The sequence below is a fragment of the Cryptomeria japonica genome, chromosome 6 (assembly GCF_030272615.1).
Source record: "Cryptomeria japonica chromosome 6, Sugi_1.0, whole genome shotgun sequence".
Classification (NCBI taxonomy): domain Eukaryota; kingdom Viridiplantae; phylum Streptophyta; class Pinopsida; order Cupressales; family Cupressaceae; genus Cryptomeria; species Cryptomeria japonica.
This window is the reverse complement of record NC_081410.1, coordinates 109,278,135-109,299,594: the sequence shown is the minus strand read 5'-3', so window position 1 is coordinate 109,299,594 and position 21,460 is coordinate 109,278,135. Positions and strand designations below refer to the sequence as shown.

Below are 21,460 nucleotides of genomic sequence, written 5' to 3'. Positions count from 1 at the left end.
GAGACCACATTTTTTGCAGGCATTTTGTCAAACAGTTACCGCGCACTGTCCATGCTTTCACATTTTGCATGCATTTCTATCGGGTTCGTTGCCTCTACAACATCTGACGAAATTGCTCTATCCTTTATCTGTGCAGGCGGGGAATATTCCCAGCCGTCCAGTATTCTGTTACAAAAACTATCATAATAGGAGTGGAGCCAAGAAAACATCGCTACCCATATATTAAGAAACGCCCAAAAAAACTGATAATTAAATCAGATACGGAGAAACTTAGATGGCAAATCATATAGAAAACAACTAACATTGACGACCGAATCGCCATTTTTTGTGAGGCAATGGAGATGACATAAACGATAAAAGCACTCTTTTAATTAAACTATTAGGGGTAGGCTCATAGTGGGTGTTTTTTCAATGTTCTCATTCACTGTCGAATCGTCTTATTTATTCGTCCCCAATTCCTAAATATCTCACAATCCGCATTTGTTGTCTGTGGGGGAGAAAATGTCGAACTCCAAATGGCAGGGCTCTGTAGAAGGCAAGATCATGGCTCCGCTGGAGAGCGTGTGGAAGATAGCAAGTGACTATTACGAGATGCACAAGTGGTTTCCGGACATGAAATTGTGCGAAAGAGTGGAAGGAGCGCCTGAACAGGGCGTGGGCTCTGTGCGCCGCTGTATAACAAGTTTGCCATCCGATCAGGAGAGCACCGATTCTATTGCCCTGGAGGAGCTCATCGCTCAAGACGATACTAACCATTCATTCACTTATCGCGTCACAGATAGCAACTTGCCGGGCTTTATTGGCCACGAGGGTACCTTTGAATTCTGTGAACTAACGAAGGAAGAGGGCAACTGTTTGATGAAATGGTCTTTCCAGATGAACCCCATTGCCGGCTTTACCAAAGAGGGTGTTGAGGCCCTTAGGAAATCTTTTCTCACTGGCATGGTCAACAATCTGGAACAGCTCACTTCTTCATAGTTAGCCTTTGATCTTCTTTCCTTTTTGGGTTTGGGCTTTTTTCTTTGTCAGTGAACTTGATTTCACAGACGTGTGTTTTTTGCAGGCCTGCCTGTTGAAGTGCTGTTTGTTTTTGTTCGGTGTGAGTAATAATTGGTGATTTCCCTCTTCTTTTTAATGATGGATTATATGATTTAAAAACATAAATCTAAAATAATTTGAAATCAAATTTGAATTTAATTATTTGAATTTCTTTCAATTATGTTCTGAAGCACTAAAATGTATGTCAGGAAATACTAAAGTTTTAGCATTCCCTTGTTATATTAAGAGATTCACACCAAAGTAAAGATAAAAGTATAAGTGAAATTGCATAGATATGTTAGTTTTCAATTATATTTTGTCTCCATTTTGATATGCATATGAATGTATTAACATGAGCATTGTTAAAATTATGTGGACATTTTCATCAAATATGAAAGTAGATATTCCAACATTCAAAAACATATGGATCATTTGAAAAGTATACGAGTATTCTTCTCACACTCTCCTTAGAATGAGTACTCCATCATAACTTGCAAACTAACAAAAACACTATGTAATGAGTAGTGTCTACTACATGATCAAAATGAACACAAACTACAAGTTATTTTCAATAGAAATGAAAAACGAGCAGATTAGAAATTGGAACTTCTACTTATTTAAAACATGGTATAAAAAACTTTGAGCCATGAGGAAATGCAACTTTTGCATTTGCCAAGGCTTAACTCTTGGTATCCAAGTTTGTTATAAGTCATTCAACTTAACCAAAAGGATATGATCATGATCATACCTTAAATGCCTTTGACAAAATAGATATACCACCATCTTTCACACTTAATTGGAAAAGATCAATTATTCCTACACTTATACTCCTTGTTCACAATACAAACAAATTGCTACAATAATTCAACATATATATCCTCCCATTAAAAAATCCACCCCTTCTAAAAATGATTGAACATCTTTGATTGTATTTATTAATTAATTAAAAATCAAAATACAACTTATTTTTATTTTTTAATTAATTAATAAATACAATAAAAAATATACCTTAATGTCTAAATAGAAATCACCTACTTATGTATATCTCAAAATCTCTATCTTCCTCTCTCCATCCCTCTAACACCCAAAACCAAACCCATTCATGATGTCATTCTAATTAAACTAACATATTTATATTTAGAAAAAATTGTATAAAAAATACATACATTTAATTATTTAGAAAATTATATTTTAATTGTTATTATTCCATTTAAATTATATTATTAATTATCCCAACTTTCTTTTCATCAATCTCTTCTTGTTATATCTTTGAAACTGTTTCTCTTTCTTTTCTTTCTCATATTCTTGTTGACCTCCTACCATTATAGATGAAAAAATAGTATGTGTATACAAAATTACAAATAGGCAAATAGATAAATACAATTAATTAAAACAATTCTAAGAAATCGCAAAAATTGGGACACCTTGATTTCTAACACGCCTAAGGTATATTCCCATCTATTCCAATCAAATAATAGCAATCTTTAATACTTGAATTTGAATGTATTATTCCCGTGCAAAATTTTCTATACATTTGATGGTATAAATAAAGCAAGTCATGACAAAAGGCACTCTCATTTATGTCCATGTAAAGAAAAGCAAAAGGACAAAAAAAAAAGAACTATATGAAACAATGGTTATTCTTCCTAACTGACAAAGGTAGGATATGCAGTCTTCAATTATCCAAGACTTCTTTTTCTTTTTTAGGTTATTTTTTCGTGGTTAGAGCCAAAATGCTAGATGATTTATTCATTACCGATCTCATTACCAATGAATTAAACCCAATAGTTCCGATTAGATCAATTCTTTTCTTTTTGGCTAAAGAAAAGTTTTGTGACATCTTAGGGTAGCCAATTAGTAAATTGTCTTGGACCAGTCTATCAGATGATGATATCCTCAATCGATTCGATCGAATTTGGATAAATATTTTTCATTACTACAATGGATCAATCAATCAAGATGGTTTATAGGTATATTAACAACCTTTTTTATTTAATGCAAATGGATTTTGCAATAGATATAATACATGGTTTTCCTCATAGTGTAGTTGATGCAATAGATAGGTTGCCATCATAATCAAATTTATTTTCCAACGCACTCCCCTCAATTTTGTCAATATGGGAGCCTTGGAATAGAGTATGGACATCTATCAAAGCATAATAGAAGGGTAATTACTATCAAATATTATAGTTGTAAATGTTTTAATATACATACAAGGCATGTGAATTGTTTGAACACATGTCTCAAAGAAATGTGGTTAGTTATGGAATGTTATAATCATAGATACATGCACAAAATGTGGCTTTTGAAAAGGATTTAGAAACTTTCAATCAAATGTAATTTTTAGGTGTAAAGCCAAATGAGAAGGATACCACCTACATCATATACAAAGATGTCTAGAGATACAAGTTGATGCCCCTAAGGGTAAGTGATGGATAATTCTATAATAGTGAAAGGGTATGTGTAGGAGAGGAGTGATATGCATTGATTCCAAGAATATGTAGTATTGTTGGATGACCAAACAATACTAAAAATATAAATGATCATGTAGATAATTGAATGTAAGGATAAAAGTCTCACCCAAAGGACAAGGAAGACAAATAATAAGATACAAAGTTTTATTGAGGAACATGTAACAAAAGAGCAGGGGAAGAGTACTAGTAGTTGTTATAGCTAACTTTGTGCACCCAACGATTCTAAATGGTACATCAAGTTTTGACGATATTTATGGTTGTCTCCGCATGCGACTTAACTGCTTATAACTATTGTTTTGACTTCTAGGTAGTAATGATGCACATTGTGGGATCTGTTATGCACGCAAGTGTCAAAAAGTATACATTTCAAAGTGTCATCCAATACCTGCTTAAAGATGCCCAATAGCACTGCACTTAAAATGCCAATACTTGTGTGCACAAATGCCTCAATAGACATGCACTATGGATACCAATAAAGATGCACAAATGAATCAATTATGATCCAAAAATACTATAAAATGAACATCTATTGATACATGTAAAATTTATTATGAACTTTTAAATTTTTTTTAGTTTCTTTAAAATTAGTAATTAAAAAATTGAATATGCAAAGAGTGAACGATGATAACTAGTGTTCTTCCCCTCAGTCGAGACCAGAGAGGAGGTGAGGGATATAGAATATTGTGATTGGATATAGGACAAACGAAAATACTATAGAAAGGGAATGGCATAAACGATATAGAGCACTCTCTTATTAAACTAGGGGATCTGTCCGGTTCTCTCTGTGGGGGAGAAAATGGTGAGCTCCAAATGGCAGGGATCTGTAGAAACGAAGATCAGGGCTCCGCTGGAGGGAGTGTGGAATATAACAAGCGAGTATTACGAGATGCACAAGTGGTTTCCAGGCATGAAATTGTGCGAAAGAGTGGAAGGAGCGCCTGAACAGGGCGTGGGCTCTGTGCGCCGCTGTATAACAAGCTTGCCATCCGAAGAGGAGAGCACCGATTCTTTCGGCCTAGAAGAGCTCATCGCTAAGGACGATAGTAACCATTCATTTACATATCACATTACAGACAGCAACTTGCCGGGTTTTATTGGGTACGAGGGTACTTTTGAATTCTGGGAAGCGAAGGAAGAGGGCAACTGTTTGATGAAATGGTCTTTCCAGATGAACCCCATTGCCGGCCGTAGCAAAGAGGATATTGAGGCCCTTAGGAGATCCATTCTCACTGGCATAGTCAAGAATCTGGAACAGCTCACTTCTTCATAGTTATGCCTTTGATCTTCTTTTCTTTTTGGGTCTGGATCGTGTTCTTTGTCAGTGAACTGGATTTCATATAGGTATGGTTTTTGCAGGCCTGCCTGGTTAAGTGATGTTTGTTCTTGTAAACTCATGTGGTTGTTTGTTTTTGTTGGGTGTGAGTAATAATTGTCATGGTGGATTATATAGTGTGATTATTTTTATCAATGTAAATTTTTTTTTGATTTGGTGATTTAAATTTAAAAGATCATCATATCTTTCAATTATGTTTTCAATAGTTAAAATGTATAAAATTTTGATCTTTGTGTCTGAATATACATCTATCTAGAGAATGTCTTAGTATGCAATGATAATCAGTAAAGTACTCAAACTTGTGTAGTGGAAACTTTGAAATATCAATTGGTATAATTAAAGGAATGATAATACTATTATGTTCTAAAATTGCTTTTAACTTAAAATGTGTACGATCATCTAATATAGTAAATTAGGTGATTTTTTATTCTCTACATTATCTATATGTAACAAAGTGTTAGAAATATATTGAGATAAAATAGCATTGGTTAATAAGAACACTCATATTTACATATTGGCATATCAATCTAAAAATTAATGCTAATGTATGAAATATAATTGGATTTCAAGTATTGGAGGCAAACCATTTATAAATATGAGTTACAGGTCATTGTCGTCTAAGATATAAATCATGCTATTAAATAATGTTTGAAATCATAATGCACAAATTTTAATTAGATTTATTTTTTCACTCATAAAGTATGAGGTTGACAATAGTATAAGTTTTAATATTATAATGAAAATGTTTCATGAAAACACTAGTCAAATTCATAAAATAAGTGATATAAGTGTGTGGAAATGAATAGATCCATGCAAATGCATGACTACTTAGCTTGTTGAGAACACATTAGCAAGCAAATTGTTGGTTAACAGATTTGTCCTTTTTTTTATTTATATATGTAAATGACAATATTGACTCGTGTACACCCTTTATGAAAGGAAAGCAAATGAACCAACAGTTGGGTGAACCGAATTAAGGGCAACTCCTCATGAGATTTACAATGAATTTTTATGCAGTTAATTTAGAAACGAATACACTGTTCACCAGAAAGCGCAAAAGACTTTCGCATTCATTCATCAACACAAAAGAATGCTACAAAGATCTATTTTCAAGTGTAGAGCTCACAAACTTCTACTTCCGTATACTTTCATTCAAAAAACTCAAAATAAAGTACACTCAAAGTAGTGTAAATACTGATCAATTCTCACTCATGCCTCACAGGACAAGGGGGATCAGTGCCATTTAAACAACAATGAAAATCCCTTATAAACAATGGAAATCAATGAATTCATAGACACGAAAAGAACTGGTAATGAAATGACATATTTCACACATCAGCATACATCTCAACAGAGATCACTAATCCTTCAAACACATAGATTTTAAAGATTGCATCAAAATAGCATTTCATTCAAGTACCAGAAATATCAGTTATGAGAAATTCAAGGAAAATCAAATCTGTTCCTCCAAATCAAAGTTTTTCGGACCTTCACAAAGCTTCATTTTTTTACATATTTAGCCCCCAGGTCAATAGTCTGTTACAAAATAACCCTAAACCTTTTAACTCTAACCTAGAGTCAAAGAAAATCATTTGCTTTGAACTTTATGAAACTAAATAAACATAAGCCACATATAGGATGACAACTCATCCGTTAGCCGATCATGACTCCATCATGGAAAGAGAAACTGTTGATTTGTCTTTCTTTTCTGCGGCACCACGCACATTATGCCACTCTAGATGCACTGCTGAAAAGTTCAAGATAACCTGAAAGTATGGAAGTCCAATGTGTTGGATGCGTTGCTTCCAAACCTCCTTATCCATATTCACTTGCAACACTTTAGCTTTATGTGCCTCCAAGTGATTGGAGCAGACTGTGAGCATCAACTCTATTCTAGCCACTTTTGAAAAATCATCCATAGTTAAAGACTTCGTTTCCCTGATGAGTCGTACCCTTTCTTTGAAGATCTTTTCCATGTCTGCAGGAGCTTCAATTGTTTGGGCACCTTCCTTCATGAGTTGGATATCAATGCACTTTAGATCTTTCTGCATTGTGTCAATCAGATCTTTCAACCCTGTAAGTAACCTTGCAGATTCCTCATGGCCTTGTTTGATGATAGAATTTCTCCATTTGATATTTTTCCTTGACACATAAAACACATTATCATCCAAATTTTCCACCAGTTTCTCGGCTAGAAATTTCATCACACCAAACTTTTGCACATCATTCATTTGTGCTAAGACCGCCACCCACTTGGTTCTTTCCTTTTCCCAGGAAACAACTTCTAGCTCTAACTCTTTACTCACATTTATAGCATCTCCATACACTTTAACCAGGTTGGCAATGTAATCTAAACTAGGGGCTAAGGGCTTGGATGGTGTATGGCATTGATGTACTCTGCCATTTGAGTGATGATCTGTTTCAGCTCTTTTTTATCTTTCTCATCCTTCCAAGACCTGGATATCATCCTCTTTGTGGAGGATTCTAGGTGTTTAGCATCTACCACCCTCGAAGCAACTCCCAAATCAATTTTCTCCATAGTAAAATCATCTTCAATTGCCTTCTCTGAATCTCTGCCTAAGATGGGTTTTTCTACTTCAGCCACCCAATGACCTGTTGCCTCACCCACTTCCACCATTGGTTGTGTTTTGAGCTTCTTTGGTTTAGATACTTTCTCGAGACACTTGCTCACCATATCCTCCATGGGAATTGTGATAGGGACAACATTACATTTCTTCCCAATTGACACTCCTAGCCATTGGGGACTGTTGGGAGTTTCTTTGGATGGTGGAGGTGTCTAAGCATCCGGGGAGTCAATAATAGTTAGAGTGCTCATTGGGTTTGGCTCTTCTTCTGGTTCTTTTCCTGTATCCACATCCTGCACTGGAGGGTTATTCAATACCTGTTGATCCATTATCACTTCAGTTTCTTCACCCGGATCCAAGTCTACAACAATTTGGTTCACCACTAGTTCTCTGCTCTTCCTTTTGCTCCTCGAGCGAGTAACTCGAACTGCTGAAGAACTCAGTGGAGACTTCTTTGATCTTCTAGGTTGAACCTCTTCAATAATTGGCTTTGTACCACCTGCAATATCAACAATCTTGTTAGAGGTGGAAATATGAAGCTGAGTTGTAGCATGCAGACCAACTGTTAGTTCATGGGAAGGCATGATTGATCCTTTTCTAAATTTTTGATCCCTTAGCCATTTTTATGTTCTCCTTATGACATTAAAGGTCCTGGCCTGAATGTTTTCTTCTTCTCTCCTGTCCTAGTCAATCTTAGGAATTAGCTATCCTTGAATCTTCTCACTGAATTCAAGATCCAAGACATCCTCCCCTGTTTCTTCTTGCACACCAAACACATTAATGGACAGTTTCATGGTAATCACTTGCTGTAAAGTGAACCTCGATCATAATCTGTTTCTTACTTCCAACTCATCACTACAATTTTCCCAGTAGTCTTCCAACTGGGGTTCATGAAAGGAATGATCATCCACGTTCAGATTTTCCATAGCATATCCCTGTTGTCAAACTTTCGCCTGGCAACGTAAGGCTGCAAGTTCATTTTCTTAAATTCTAATTCTAAAATTCAAAGCATCAGATACAAATTTACAACTATAATAACTAAGTTCAATTGGAATAACTACTCCAGATTTACCCTTTGTTCCTAACTTTTTGTCAATATGAGCCAATTGTCTGCTCACTTCAATGAGTGCATAGCTATCAAAGGCATATCTGGGAAATTTGAACCGTTCACCCTCAAAACCGCCCACTCGGAGATAGGTAAATTTGGGAAACTGAATGAAAAAGCTTCCATATATGCTAATCAATTTCATGGCTTCAACCGACATTCTTTTACTAATATCACCTTGCAATTCAAAGACCAGCCTTCCTGCGAAGACATCATTCCATCTGGTGAAATTCTCTACATATTTTTGTTGTTGCAGTAAAGGGTAATAGTCATAGACCTTCATGCCATCTACCCACGGCTCATTATGCAGTCCTTTCCAATCCTTGGTACAAGCTAATATGTAGAACACATATGAAGACATGTAGAAGCTAGACATGCCCATAAAATTGCTCAAACCCTCATGGAGCCTTTCTGCAATCACTTTTGCCCACTCAAGATATTTTTCACCTGCTAATAACACCTGGATATAGAAATACATCCAATCCTCCCAATAAAAGGAGTGCGAGTTCCCCTTGAGTCTGTTTAGCAATATAACAATATCTTGCACTTTTGTAATGAAGTGTTCTCTAGTAAGGGGCTTTGGTAACCGAGACCCACCCTTTTGAACCTTCAGAAGCCAATTTCTTGCAATAACACTTCTATATGTGCTTTTCTTCTTAAAGAAAAACGCATATGAGGTCCCAATTGACTAGTCCTCATATGGCTCCTTATGTGGGATCCCCATTGTAGCCATTACTATCTCTCTGTTAATCTCCACCAACAACTCGCCACTACTGGTCTAATGCACTTGTTATCAGCATCATATCTATTCATGCATGCTATTACCAAATCTGGATAGGGAGCAGCGATTGGAAAAGCGACAGCTTCAATTAGAACAACTTCTTACTATCCTCTCCATCATTGAACCAACTCTAGGGTTTCTAGCCCTGCCTAAGAAATCTCCCAAGTCGGCCTGGTCCAAAGAGGTGTCATCCAACTCTGGAAGTATGCTCACCAAGCATGATGTCCGACCGAGTTTTGGAAGTATTGTCCTCATTGAAGCCACTTTTATATTAAACAACAATTCCTAAACAGGACAAAATTCTATTCCAAAACAAAAGATCTCTCCTACTCTGACCAACCTTCTGAGCTAAAAAGACAATAGAGTGAGATTATCAAAACTCACCTGTAACCACCACAAAATCTGTGAAACCCTCGGTAGAATGGAGCTGAAATTACCTTCGGCGTCTCTAGCTCCTTCAATAATAGCACCTACTACTTTTACAATATTGAGAATTCACATGTCTTTTAAAACAAACGGAAAAACAACTGAGAAAGATCTACACATGCCTCATAATGATTCATTCGAATGTGTGAGATAACTGTGATATGATAGGAACCTGACACTTTCTTAATTACCTATCAACTCCGCACAAACGGTTGATGCTTTCATGATTTCTTTCTAAATTTAGAATTTTAAACTATGAGATGTTGAGAATATTCCTTTTTGCCGTGCCACCTTCAATGTTATTAAAGTCTTTAAAGCGAACTTGGAATGGATCTTTTGAACCTTGAACCAACTCGCAAAGAGTTCAATGGTTCAAGTTCAATTCTAGGAGACAAAGCAAAGAATTCTCAACCTGTGGCTCAAAACAACACCGGAAACAAGCAAATACCTTTAACAATCAGAAAGGGAAGTTTTGAACCTTGAACCTTGAACCGATTTGTAAACAGTTCAAAGTTCAAGTTCAATTCGACTTAACACATTCACAATTGCTTGTTAAATAACATTACATAGCCGCGACTCACGCAAGAGAACCGGTTGAACCTTGAACCGAAAAAGGTTCAAGGGTTCAAAGTTCAATACAAATTACAACAATTATACGCTTGCCTTACCATTATACAAAGTCGTGAGAGCATTAATTAAAGGGTGCTTTGAACCTTGAACCTTTGAACTATGAAAAGGTTCAACGACTTAGGTTCAAAGAAAGGAAACATAGGGCCGAAAGAGGAAAGAAACACCAAGGCAATCTCCGAGTTTGAAATTTTAATGAAAAATTGAGGGGATGCTGACACAAATGAATGAAATAAAAATAATAGAAACACATAAGCTGGAAGTACTCTAAATGTTGTAATGGATCACCTCCACAATCATAACTTGAAAAGGGAAGGTACCACAAATCCACTTGGTGCAAGGTAAGAATAAATTATATATGCTAAAGGATTGTGTAAGATTTGACAAGATATTTCTATTTAAATATTTTCTCGTAATCATCAATGCACTTTTTTAAATGGGTCATCTTACATCCATGTGTGTATGAATATCATGTGTAATAATGGTAGATGGTGGGCATTATGCATTATCAACTAGTGGTATATTATCTTCACATGTACCAAGTAAAACCTATAAAAGACTCTCACGTTGTTGTTCATCCTTATGTATGTTTGAACCATGTGTTTGTTTAGTACATGTATATAAGAATGCATTCTAAAATCACTCAAGAATACTGATGGGTTGCCAAATTGTTTTTTCATTTCTATTCTTTCCCTTGTTATTTCCTAAGAGTTGTTGGACTTTCATGTATCTCCATGGAACTTTCCTAAGTTCATATTAATATGAAGCACTAAACATCACCAAAAGTAGGGTCACAATCATGTTTGGAATGGATTTAGCAAAATGAATATATCATAACCCTTCACATGTAATTGAAAAAGATTGAATATTCATACATCTTTAATCTTTATCCTAAATATAAAACAATTGTTATTGTAGACACTCAAAATTGGTCATCACTCCTACGTCGTTAACCTAATTTTTAACATGTCTTCCATGTCGCATTTGATTTTCATCATATGTTGACATTATGTCATTCTTCTAATTTAAATTTTCTATTTTCCTAATCAATTAAATCATTTCATCATTAATCATTAATTTCCTAACATTAATTGAATAATCTTTATTATTTTATTAAGTTCAATCCTACTTTAATTAAATAATCTTTATTATTTAATTAAATTCAATTTCATTTTTCTCATAATTGAATAATTTCTTTAAATTATTTAATTAGCTAATTCTTTCATCATAATTAAATAAATTTCTATTTATTTAATAAAATCTTAATTATCTTCTTCTAAAAATCAAGAATGGAAACAAATATTATTTGTTTTTATTTAATTAATTTAATTTCTAATTATCCTCATCCAAATTCAAAAATGGCAATAAATCGAGAAAATGATTTAAAAATTAAAATAAAACATTATCCATTTTAAATAAATTGATTTCCTCATATTCTTCCAATTTTAAAAAATGGAAAGTATGTCATCATCTGCTTTATATGATTTTCAAAAATCATTATCATATCTTCCTAAAAATTGAAAATGGAAATAACCACTTAGCTTTGATTTTCTTGATTTATCTTCTTGTAAAATATCTCTTTAATATCAATTTAAAATTCAAAAAGGAGATATGTCCAATCAAAATCCGCTTTATGCCATCTTTTTTAATCCATCTCGATTCTCCAATCAATCTCAATTTTTCTATAAATTTAACCCTTTTCTCATTGATTTTTAACCACATTTCGAGTATCCTTATGCTATCAATTTCATCATTATCTTGCTTGCAACACACTGGCTTTGTAGGTGACATCCACAAATTTGAAGGAGAAAGAAGAACAATGGAGGAACAATGAAGGAGATACATGCTTTGGTTTGCATTTTATTTTAGTATTTCATCTTCATGCCTTTATTGAATGTATTAGGTTTTCTTATCATTGCAATTTAGCTTTGTGGTTAGCTAATTGATATTGCTTTGATGTTTTCCCAAATTCCTAGTCACAGTTACAATAATTCAAGATATGCATCCACTCATTAAAAAGTCCACCCCTTCTAAAAACAAACACCCACCACTACAACAGTATAATTCTCACTTGCTCGTACTCAAATAAGAGGAACTTAATTCTCCTACAAACTATTGAACACCGTTACAACAATACAACTATTAATATATCTATATTTAAAAAATATTGGTAAATTATGCTGAGAGATATCTTATAATAGAAGGGAATCCAACATTATCTAATACGACAACATGAACATGGAATTTAGAATTGTTAGATACTCAAGCCCACTCCTCCACTAACCTCTCAATACTACTTGATTTTATTGATTGTTCCCTTTTAAATATTATGGCACTCTTCCACTATCATTTGAATGTAACAGTTTCATATAGTTGGAGACAAGTGGCGAGGGTTCTATTTTATTATGCCGAGAGGCATCTACAATGACATCAAAATGTTTGTAAACAAAAATCCATTTTGGAAACAATTTGACATGCAAATGACGGGTAAATGCATGAAATATGCGATGTTTCAGTTTTTGTGGAGGTGTCATTTTATTACTCCAAATAAAATAGAACCCTCGTCACTTGTCTCCAAGTAGATTCACAACTTTTGCATGCACCAGTTTAATGGATTTGTATTCTTGATGTTTAGTATTTTAGAAGAACATTTATTTTACAAATGATTCTCTTCTATTATAAGATATCTCTCGACATATTTTACATATACTTTTAAAATATAGGTATAGTAGTTCGGAGTAATAAAATAACACCTCCACAAAAACCAAAAGATGGCATATTTCATGCATTTACCCGTCATTTGCATGTCAAATTGTTTCAAAATTGAATTTTTGTTTACAGACATTTTGATGTCATTGTAGATGCCTCTCGCATAACAAGCATTAAAGACACAACAATACAAATAAATGAAAAAGAAAATGAATTGCTGATCTATTTCAATTCTACCTAACTATAACTGCAAAAGATTTGAACTTGTGACCTCTCTTTCAAGACAATTACTCTACCACTAAATCAATTCAAATGTACAATATAAAAGAAAATTAAACACATCAAATTTAATCTGAAATTTAATCACATTTTCTCAATTTAAACATCTGCAAGTGTGTTTGTATCTTCTCCTCTCCCTTCCTCAAACGTGCCAAAGCCAGACCCATTCATGATGTCATTCTAATTGGGGAAAAAAATCCTCCTTGCCGACTTCGGACGGCAAAGCATCTGAAAAACAGACACAACAAATCCTTGTATACATCGTCCATCCAATCGATCATCACATTGATGCATCCTCAACTCTTCCCAAAATCACATTTCAGAGGACGAATTTCTCCATTCTGCTTCTAATTGTGGGGTAGAAAATGCAGAGCTCAAAATAACAGGGCTCTCTGGAAATCGGTGTATCGGCCCCTCTGGAGGGCGTGTGGAAGATAATGAGTGACTACTGTGTAATATTTGTTGCAGGTCAATTGATTAAGCTTAATTAGTGTGGACATGATTGAACCAAATTCAATCTCTGAATTTCTATGATTAAATTCAAGGGGTTGAGCTTAATTGGTTAAAGCTTGAGTTCTCAATGTTAGATCCAAGTTCAACTCTTATGAGGGACACCTTTGTGTAGAATTCTAAGTTCAATTCTTATGAGGGACACCTTTGTGTAGAATTCTAAGTTGTGACTCTTGATCTTGTTTGATGCTAGAAAGAAGTTTTCTGATTTTATGATACTTAATACAAAAAAAATTCTATAATTACTATAATCTCGTAATCCATATATAAAAACAGAGATTCCCATTTCTCTGTAATAGATTTTTTATGGAATAATTTTGCTTCACCAAACGCCAGATTTGTATTTGCAAATAACCGATCGCAATCTGTATTTAAATCCCACGGTAGCATAATATTCAACGCCTCAGATTACTGGTGCCCAACTCTGAGATTGGACGGTTTTAGAAGTTTTTCATGTATTTTACAGTCTGCAATAGGAATCTGCAAACTTTGGTGACGCGAAACTGTTTGTAGGCAAACTTAAATTTATTATCTTTGTCAACATAAATAAATCTGTAAAGGCTTCTACGAAAATCGGGTACATTTAGAATAAAAATTCAATAAAAGAGCAGTATAGAAAATCGGGTACATTTAGAATAAAAGTTCAATAAAAGAGCAGTATATAGGAGTATAAAAGATCACACATAATTTTTCATATTAACTGTGAAAAGCGTTTAAACACATTTAAAAAGGATCATAATATAAATTACAGATCTGCTTCGTCTCCCGCCATTAGTGCTTCTCTAGTATGGACGAGCTTCTCAAGCAGCCGGATGAACAACGATTGACACTGACTATATAGATATAGATTGGGATTGGAATTGGGTTTGTTTCACTGCACCACTGAGGTGAGGACGAGCCATCTAACTTTTCTAAATGACTCTTGTAACATTTTTACATTTATATTTTCATTTATACTTTAACAGGCAGGCCTGCAAAACATACACATATGAAATCAACTTCGCAGTCAAACAACACGACTCAAACCCAAGAAAATAAGAAAAATTAAAGGCGTTAAAGCGAAGAAACGAGCTGTTCCAGCATCTTGGCTTTGCCGGTGAGAATAGAGCTCCAAAGGGCCTCAATGTCCTCTTTGGAAAGCCCAGCAATGGGGTTCATCTCGAAAGACCATTTCATCAAACAGTTGTCGTCTTCCTCTGCTTCACAGCATTCAACTGTACCCTCGTAGCCCATAAAGCTCGGCAAGTCTGTGTCTGTCACACGAATAGTACAAGAATGTTTAGTGTCGTCCTGAGCGATGAGCTCCTCTGCGAAGAAAAAATCTCTGCTCTCCTCATCGGATGGCAAGCATATTATACAGCGGCGCACAGAGCCCAGGCCCCGTTCTGGCGCTCCTTCCACTCTTTCGCACGATTTCATGCCCGGAAACCACTTTTTCAGCTCGTAATAGTCACTTGCTATCTTCCACACGACCTCCAGCGGAGCCATGATCTTGGCTTCTACAGAACCCTGCCATTTGGAGCTCGCCATTTTTTTTCCCAACAAATGGGGATTGTGAGAAAAATATGACGATTCGATTCAATTTATAGAGCCGGATTAGCCTGGCTTTAACCCAGTATTGCATATCTATCTTCATACACAATGTTTTAACATTGATCTCTTCAACGGTGTTAGGTTGGCTCTCATAAAATGTTTTCTTCAATTTTGGCTCTATCTTAAGATTCTAACTTTCACTGAAAAGGGGTAAAAATTTATTCAGAAACAAAAGGAATACAAAGTACAAACATTAATCAACTCTATCCATCTTAATTAAGTAGTCCAATTCTTGGGACAGATCCGGAGGTAATTGGTCCGGATCAACAATATTTCAATTGTACATTTGATCCAAGGCCCATTTGACCATTCCAATCTGCAACACCATTCCAATCTCTAAAGATAAGAGTAAAAATCACAAACATAATCTAACTGCTCATGTTCAACAAAATCATCACAACCTGGGAATCGGACTCATAAATGACCTTGCACCATCCAAAATCACAACTATGCTTCACAACATATAATATGACAAATGCTTCTATCAAATTGTTAGAATGACTCTAACTTTGCTCCAATAAGATATCTGGACCTTTCAAACCCGCACATGTTTATTTAAATACACCATACGCATTCACCCATTAAAGACATTTTGTCAAACAAATCGTCTCCCTTCGCTTAAGCAACCATAGAAGTTCTGAAACTGAGTATGGACAGCCATCAACCGTAAAGGATTGGAAATTTTTGTCAACTATCACGGTTGGAAGTGCAAAGAGGACACATCTACACGATCAATTTTAGCAAGGATTATTCTCATAAGCTTGTTACAAGCATTATGTTTTCAATGGTGTTGACTGTTTTGTGGAGGAGAAACCATTAAGTAGAACTGAAGGCAGATATGCACAAAATGAACGTGTTGGATCAAATTTAAAAGTTTTTGAGCAAAGGAAAATATTGAGATACTTAGTATTTGCACCATGAAGTACAAGTACCAAGGATATGAATTTTTTTTTTCAAGTTAAAAGGATATGATCTCAAAAATTTCAAACATCAAGTTAAGTCGTACTAATATACAAGATTAGGGGAAGAGCATCAGTTATTGTTCATGTTTCAATAACCTTTCACTCCTTCCACACCCTACTTCCAAATCATTAACTTTAAAAAAATAAATAACTAAAAGCTCATTAATAAATTACACATGTACTAATAGCCGCGTATTTTTGAGCTTTTTTGGACCATACTTGGCCCATTTTGTACACCTTTATTGCTACCCATAGCACATGACTAATGAGACATTTGTGCATAAGTATTGACAATTTTAAGTGCATGTTTATTGGAGCATCTTTAAGCAAGTATCAGGCGACACTTTGAAAAGTGTACTTTTTGACCCTTGCACACATAATGGATCCTACAACATGCATCATTACTACCCAAAAGCCAAAACAATAGCTATAAGCAGTTAACTTGCATGCAGAGACAACAATCAAAATCTTATGTATCATTTAGAATCTGTGGGTGCACGAAGTTAGCTATAACGACTATTGGTACGCTTCCCCTATGGAAGAGGGAAAGATGTCACCCTTATCACAAAAGACTTTTGACAATGGGTTAGCACATGCCACCAAATTTCCTATAGGCTTAAATAAATTTTATATAAATATATTTAATTTAAAAGAAAAATATTAAAATGAAATATATATTTCTAAAAATATCTATTTTATTTTTTGAAGCAAAAGAAATATTTTTAAAAATATGTATAAAAAACATAAACATTCATAGTAGAATCTTCCTATTTATGATGTAAAGGAAATGGCATGCACTCTCTCATTAAACATTAGAGGTAGCTGACAAGTTCCTAGTGGTGTTTATTTAATGTTCTCATTCACCATTGAATTAGGGAATAAAATGGAAAGCGAAAATGTTAAATGCTCACATAAATACTAGTTTGCATCAACTTAGATGTGAAACCAAAAGACGGATGGTATCTAAAGAAGCGTTGACAGACAGAAGGTGTTGCTATTGCACTCAAGAAGTGGTTGAGACAAAATGATATTTGAATCATGGAGTGTTTGGTTTACAAGGATATTGGGAGCAATTACTTTGAGACACTAAACGCGAACACCTTGAGTAATTTGTTTAAAGAAGATAAGATAACAAAAGTTGTAGATTTTCTGATCAAGATAAAAACTAGTTCACATCAATTTAGATATGAAACCGGAAGATGGATGGCATCTCAAGAAGAGTGGGCAAATAGAAGGTGTAGCTATTGCACTTAAGAAGTGGTGGAGATATAATGGCATTACATCATACAATGTTCGACTTACAAGATTATTAGGATCAATTACATTGAGACACTATACATGAACACCTTCAGTAATCTATTTGAAGAAGATAAGATAACAAAAGTTATAGATTTTCTAATCAAGATACAATAAAAAATCCAAGATATACAAGAAAAAAGAAAATTAATAGATACCATATTTTGGACTTTCATGCTTATCTATTTATTGACTATTCATAAATCCCACATACTATTTTGTCTCTACACATTATTAAAAACATTCATTTTGTCATTCAATCGTCCTCAATATCTTACCAACCACATTTGTTTAATCCGTTGGGGGAGAAAATGGCAGGGTTATGTAGAAAGCAAGGTCATGCAAGATAACGAGTGACATGGTATTACATGCAATTGTTTGACAAAATACTTTGAATGGGAGAACGCGTGTTTGAAATTCTCTCAGAAAACAACATATGCTGGTTTGAAAGGCTAAGATATTCTGTTTGAGCTAAGTTAGAGTCAAAATAGAAATTGAAGAGACTGCTAAAGTTGAAGAAAAGATTGTATAAGGGCCAATCAAAGAGTCACAAAAATAACAAAGCCAAGCTAAGAGTCAAGACACATGTCTAAGAAAATAAGCACCGTTGAAGAGATCAATAATGGCAGTCATTGAAACATTGTATGAGAATCGTCATATTTATCTGTACCCAACTCTTCCGAAACATCTCACAAACCCCATTTGTTTAGTCCTCTTCTGAGAAAATGACGAGCTCCAAATGGCAAGGCTCTGTAGAAACCAATGTCATGGCTCCGCTGGAGGGCGTGTGGAAGATAGCAAGAGAGCATTACGGGATACAGAAGTGGTTTCCGGGCATGAAATCGTGTGAAAGAGTGGAAGGAGCGCCTTTACAGGGCCTGGGCTCTGTGCGCCGCTGTATAATACGCTTGCCATCCAATGAGGAGAGCAGCGATTTTTTCTTCGTAGAGGAGCTCATCGCTCTAGACGATACAAACCATTCATGGACTATTCGCGTGAAGGACACAGACTTGCCGGCCTTTTTTGGGTACGAGGGTACCATTGAAGTCTGTGAAGCGAAGGAAGAGGGCAACTGTTTGCTGAAATGGTCTTTCAAGATGAACCCCATCGCTGGGAGTTCCAAAGAGGACATTGAGGCCCTTTGGAGGTCTATTCTTACTGGCATGGCTAAGAATCTGGAACAGCTCACTGCTTCGCAGTGACGCCTTTCAATCTCCTTTTGTTTGTCACTGAAATTCATTTCATGTATGTGTATTTTGCAGGCGTGCCTGTTTAAGTAATGTTTGTTTTTATAGACTGCTTTCGTCGTTTGTTTGTTTTTGGGTGTTAGCCCTTTTCATGATTGCCCCAAAATTTGGGTGATCTATGTGAGAATGCTAGCATAAGATATGGTGACTTAATTATAAGTGATGATAAGGAACACCATAAGGATTTAAACATGAAAAAGATGTGATATAAGTTTCATAACAACTTAAGCATAAGATCATAAGCATGATATGACTTCTATCATAGGGTGAACATGTATCAGTATTATAATTTTTATATATGAACATTAAAATAAGGTCTTAGTTCATAGCAATATCTTCATATAAGATAGGGTTTATGAGCATATACAATGTGTAAGTCAACATAATTAGAAAAATATGGTGATTAATAAGTATTAGGCACATAACATAAGGAAATCAAGCAAACACAACACACACATAGCATATGGCTTAAACTATCAAGAGTGAAAATATGTATATATGTAAAGGTGAAATAAAATAAGACATAACGACTAATTGATGAAAGTATAAGGAGATAAAGATTTGTGACAAAAAAGAGGTTCCTCAAATGGGGGAAGCCAAAACGTATACAAGGTGAAATGGGCAAAAGAAGACAAGGAAAACATGTATAAGAACAATGATCATCTACACATATAAAGTAATTAGGAATGTGAAAAGATAAAGAAAAGTAAAGAAAAAACACATTGGAAAACAAATGACATGAAAAGTATAGGTGCTAAGAAATGCACTAAAAAGATGAATTCAAGTAGGGAAAGAAAGAAATAAAAATATGATGTAGAGGGTTATATGATTAAAATGCAAAAGTGTTTAGGAAACACAAGGTAGATGAAGAAATAAGGAAGGAGAATCACAACATACATGGTACAACATAAAGAGAAGCTAACAATATAAAGTGTGGCAAGTGGTAAGAAAGATGAGTGAGAATATATAACCAATACAATTAGCCCGATCTAGCGTGTCTATAGATTTTGAAGACATGTTAATGTCAAAAATAATGTCCTTGTGTGGGACCATTCATTTCATATAGAGTGTGATCCCATGAACAAGAGGGGATTGTAAGGATGCCACTCAAATAATCAAAGTAGATGCTGCATTGGGATTTTTCTCTTTTGCTTATCTCAATGTATAGGGAAAAGTTATGATAAACAATACCATTCTCTCAAGACAAACTGTTAGAGTAATATTTTATTAGCTAATAATCATTTATTTAATTATTAGTCTATTATAGTCTATGCTTAAGCTAAACTTAGGAATCTTATAATTCTTTAGGGTTTTCTCCTTTAGGGTTTCGAGTATCCTCTTATAAGGATTCTCTCTTTGTATTTTCATGAACAACTGTAATTATTGAATTTCATTCTTGTTGCATAATCAATATGACTCCTCTTTTGTGGATCTCTGAATTCTGGCATCCATAGCTTTTTTGCTTCTCTCCTTCTATGACAGGTTTGCATGCAGGTAATCTTTGGGAGCTATGGAGTTGATTCTTTCTCAACTCCAATATGGTATCAGAGCTCTAGATCTGCATGCCCCTGTTCTCTTCATGAGAGTTTTTGGGCCTTGTTCTTCAGATCTGTGTATTCGGGGGTTTGTGCAGTTGTTGTTTTTTCCATTTCTGGGGGTAGCTGATTTTTTTGGTACATTTTGGTGCCAAAAGGACATCACAGTTGGATTCAGGAGGTTGTTTCCATGAATTTTGATATAAAATTCAATATATTTTTGGTGTCAGGTGTTCTCGAGGCAAAAAAAAATGTAGGCCCCAGACCGTACGACATCAGGCATGTAGATTGAGAAAAAAATATTTTTTTTGGGCAGTTTAACGGCTTACTTAGGCCAGATTTCCAAAAAAAATATTTTTGAAAAACCTTTACACAAAAGGTTTATTCTTATGTATTTTTCTGGATTCGATTGTGTGTATTTTTTTCCCTCAATGTCTCGAATCACACTCTGTGATTCATCATCAGGATGAAAAGAATACACACAATCGAATCCAGAAAAATACATAAGAATAAAAGATGGATTGTGGAAATCTCATAGCTTTAACAAAAGGTTTAGTATAGTTTTTTTAATAAACAAAAAAAAAGTTTTTTTGGGGGGCTGACAACTTGTGGAAGTCCGTAAAGGCCTGCAGCAAGTCGTGGAGCTTGCTCCTCCCAGCTGGTGGTTTGTTCACCCCACTTGACCCTAGCCTTCTGACGCCACTAGACGCCGCCGATCGCCCCTGCTGACCGTCGCCTGCCAAGATCCCGCCGATCGCTCGCTAGGCTCCCGCCGGCCGCTAAGCCCTGCTGCACTCCTTTCTCGCCGACCGCCAGGCTCCCGCCAGCCGCTAAGCTCTCGCCGACTAGCCACTACTCCCGTCGGCCGCCCGACCACCACCACTGCACCACTCCCGCACCGCCCAGGAGCCGCCGACCTGTTTCCGACGATCAAGATTTTTTGCCGAGCATCGAAATTTT

The 21,460-nt window shown here is 35.2% G+C and overlaps 4 protein-coding genes across 4 annotated transcripts; 3 read left to right on the top strand and 1 right to left on the bottom strand.

Annotated features, from left to right (window-relative positions):
• Positions 1–501: 501 nt before the first annotated feature.
• On the top strand, positions 502–978 carry LOC131057609 (uncharacterized). Its single transcript, XM_057991757.2, has one exon. The coding sequence runs from the start codon at positions 502–504 to the stop codon at positions 976–978; it is 477 nt and encodes a 158-aa protein (XP_057847740.2).
• Positions 979–4,308: 3,330 nt separating this feature from the next.
• LOC131057611 (uncharacterized) lies at positions 4,309–4,782 on the top strand. Its single transcript, XM_057991760.2, has one exon. The coding sequence runs from the start codon at positions 4,309–4,311 to the stop codon at positions 4,780–4,782; it is 474 nt and encodes a 157-aa protein (XP_057847743.2).
• Positions 4,783–14,920: 10,138 nt separating this feature from the next.
• Positions 14,921–15,397, bottom strand: LOC131057608 (uncharacterized). Its single transcript, XM_057991756.2, has one exon. It carries the CDS (start codon positions 15,395–15,397, stop codon positions 14,921–14,923), a length of 477 nt encoding a protein of 158 aa, XP_057847739.2.
• Positions 15,398–18,443: 3,046 nt separating this feature from the next.
• Positions 18,444–18,920, top strand: LOC131057607 (uncharacterized). Its single transcript, XM_057991755.1, has one exon. The coding sequence runs from the start codon at positions 18,444–18,446 to the stop codon at positions 18,918–18,920; it is 477 nt and encodes a 158-aa protein (XP_057847738.1).
• Positions 18,921–21,460: the final 2,540 nt, after the last annotated feature.

What these genes read in the sequence shown, in the direction of transcription:
- LOC131057609 (XM_057991757.2), top strand. Translation starts at nt 502, where the DNA reads ATGTCGAACTCCAAATGGCAGGGCTCTGTAGAAGGCAAGATCATGGCT.
- LOC131057611 (XM_057991760.2), top strand. Translation starts at nt 4,309, where the DNA reads ATGGTGAGCTCCAAATGGCAGGGATCTGTAGAAACGAAGATCAGGGCT.
- LOC131057608 (XM_057991756.2), bottom strand. Translation starts at nt 15,397, where the DNA reads ATGGCGAGCTCCAAATGGCAGGGTTCTGTAGAAGCCAAGATCATGGCT.
- LOC131057607 (XM_057991755.1), top strand. Translation starts at nt 18,444, where the DNA reads ATGACGAGCTCCAAATGGCAAGGCTCTGTAGAAACCAATGTCATGGCT.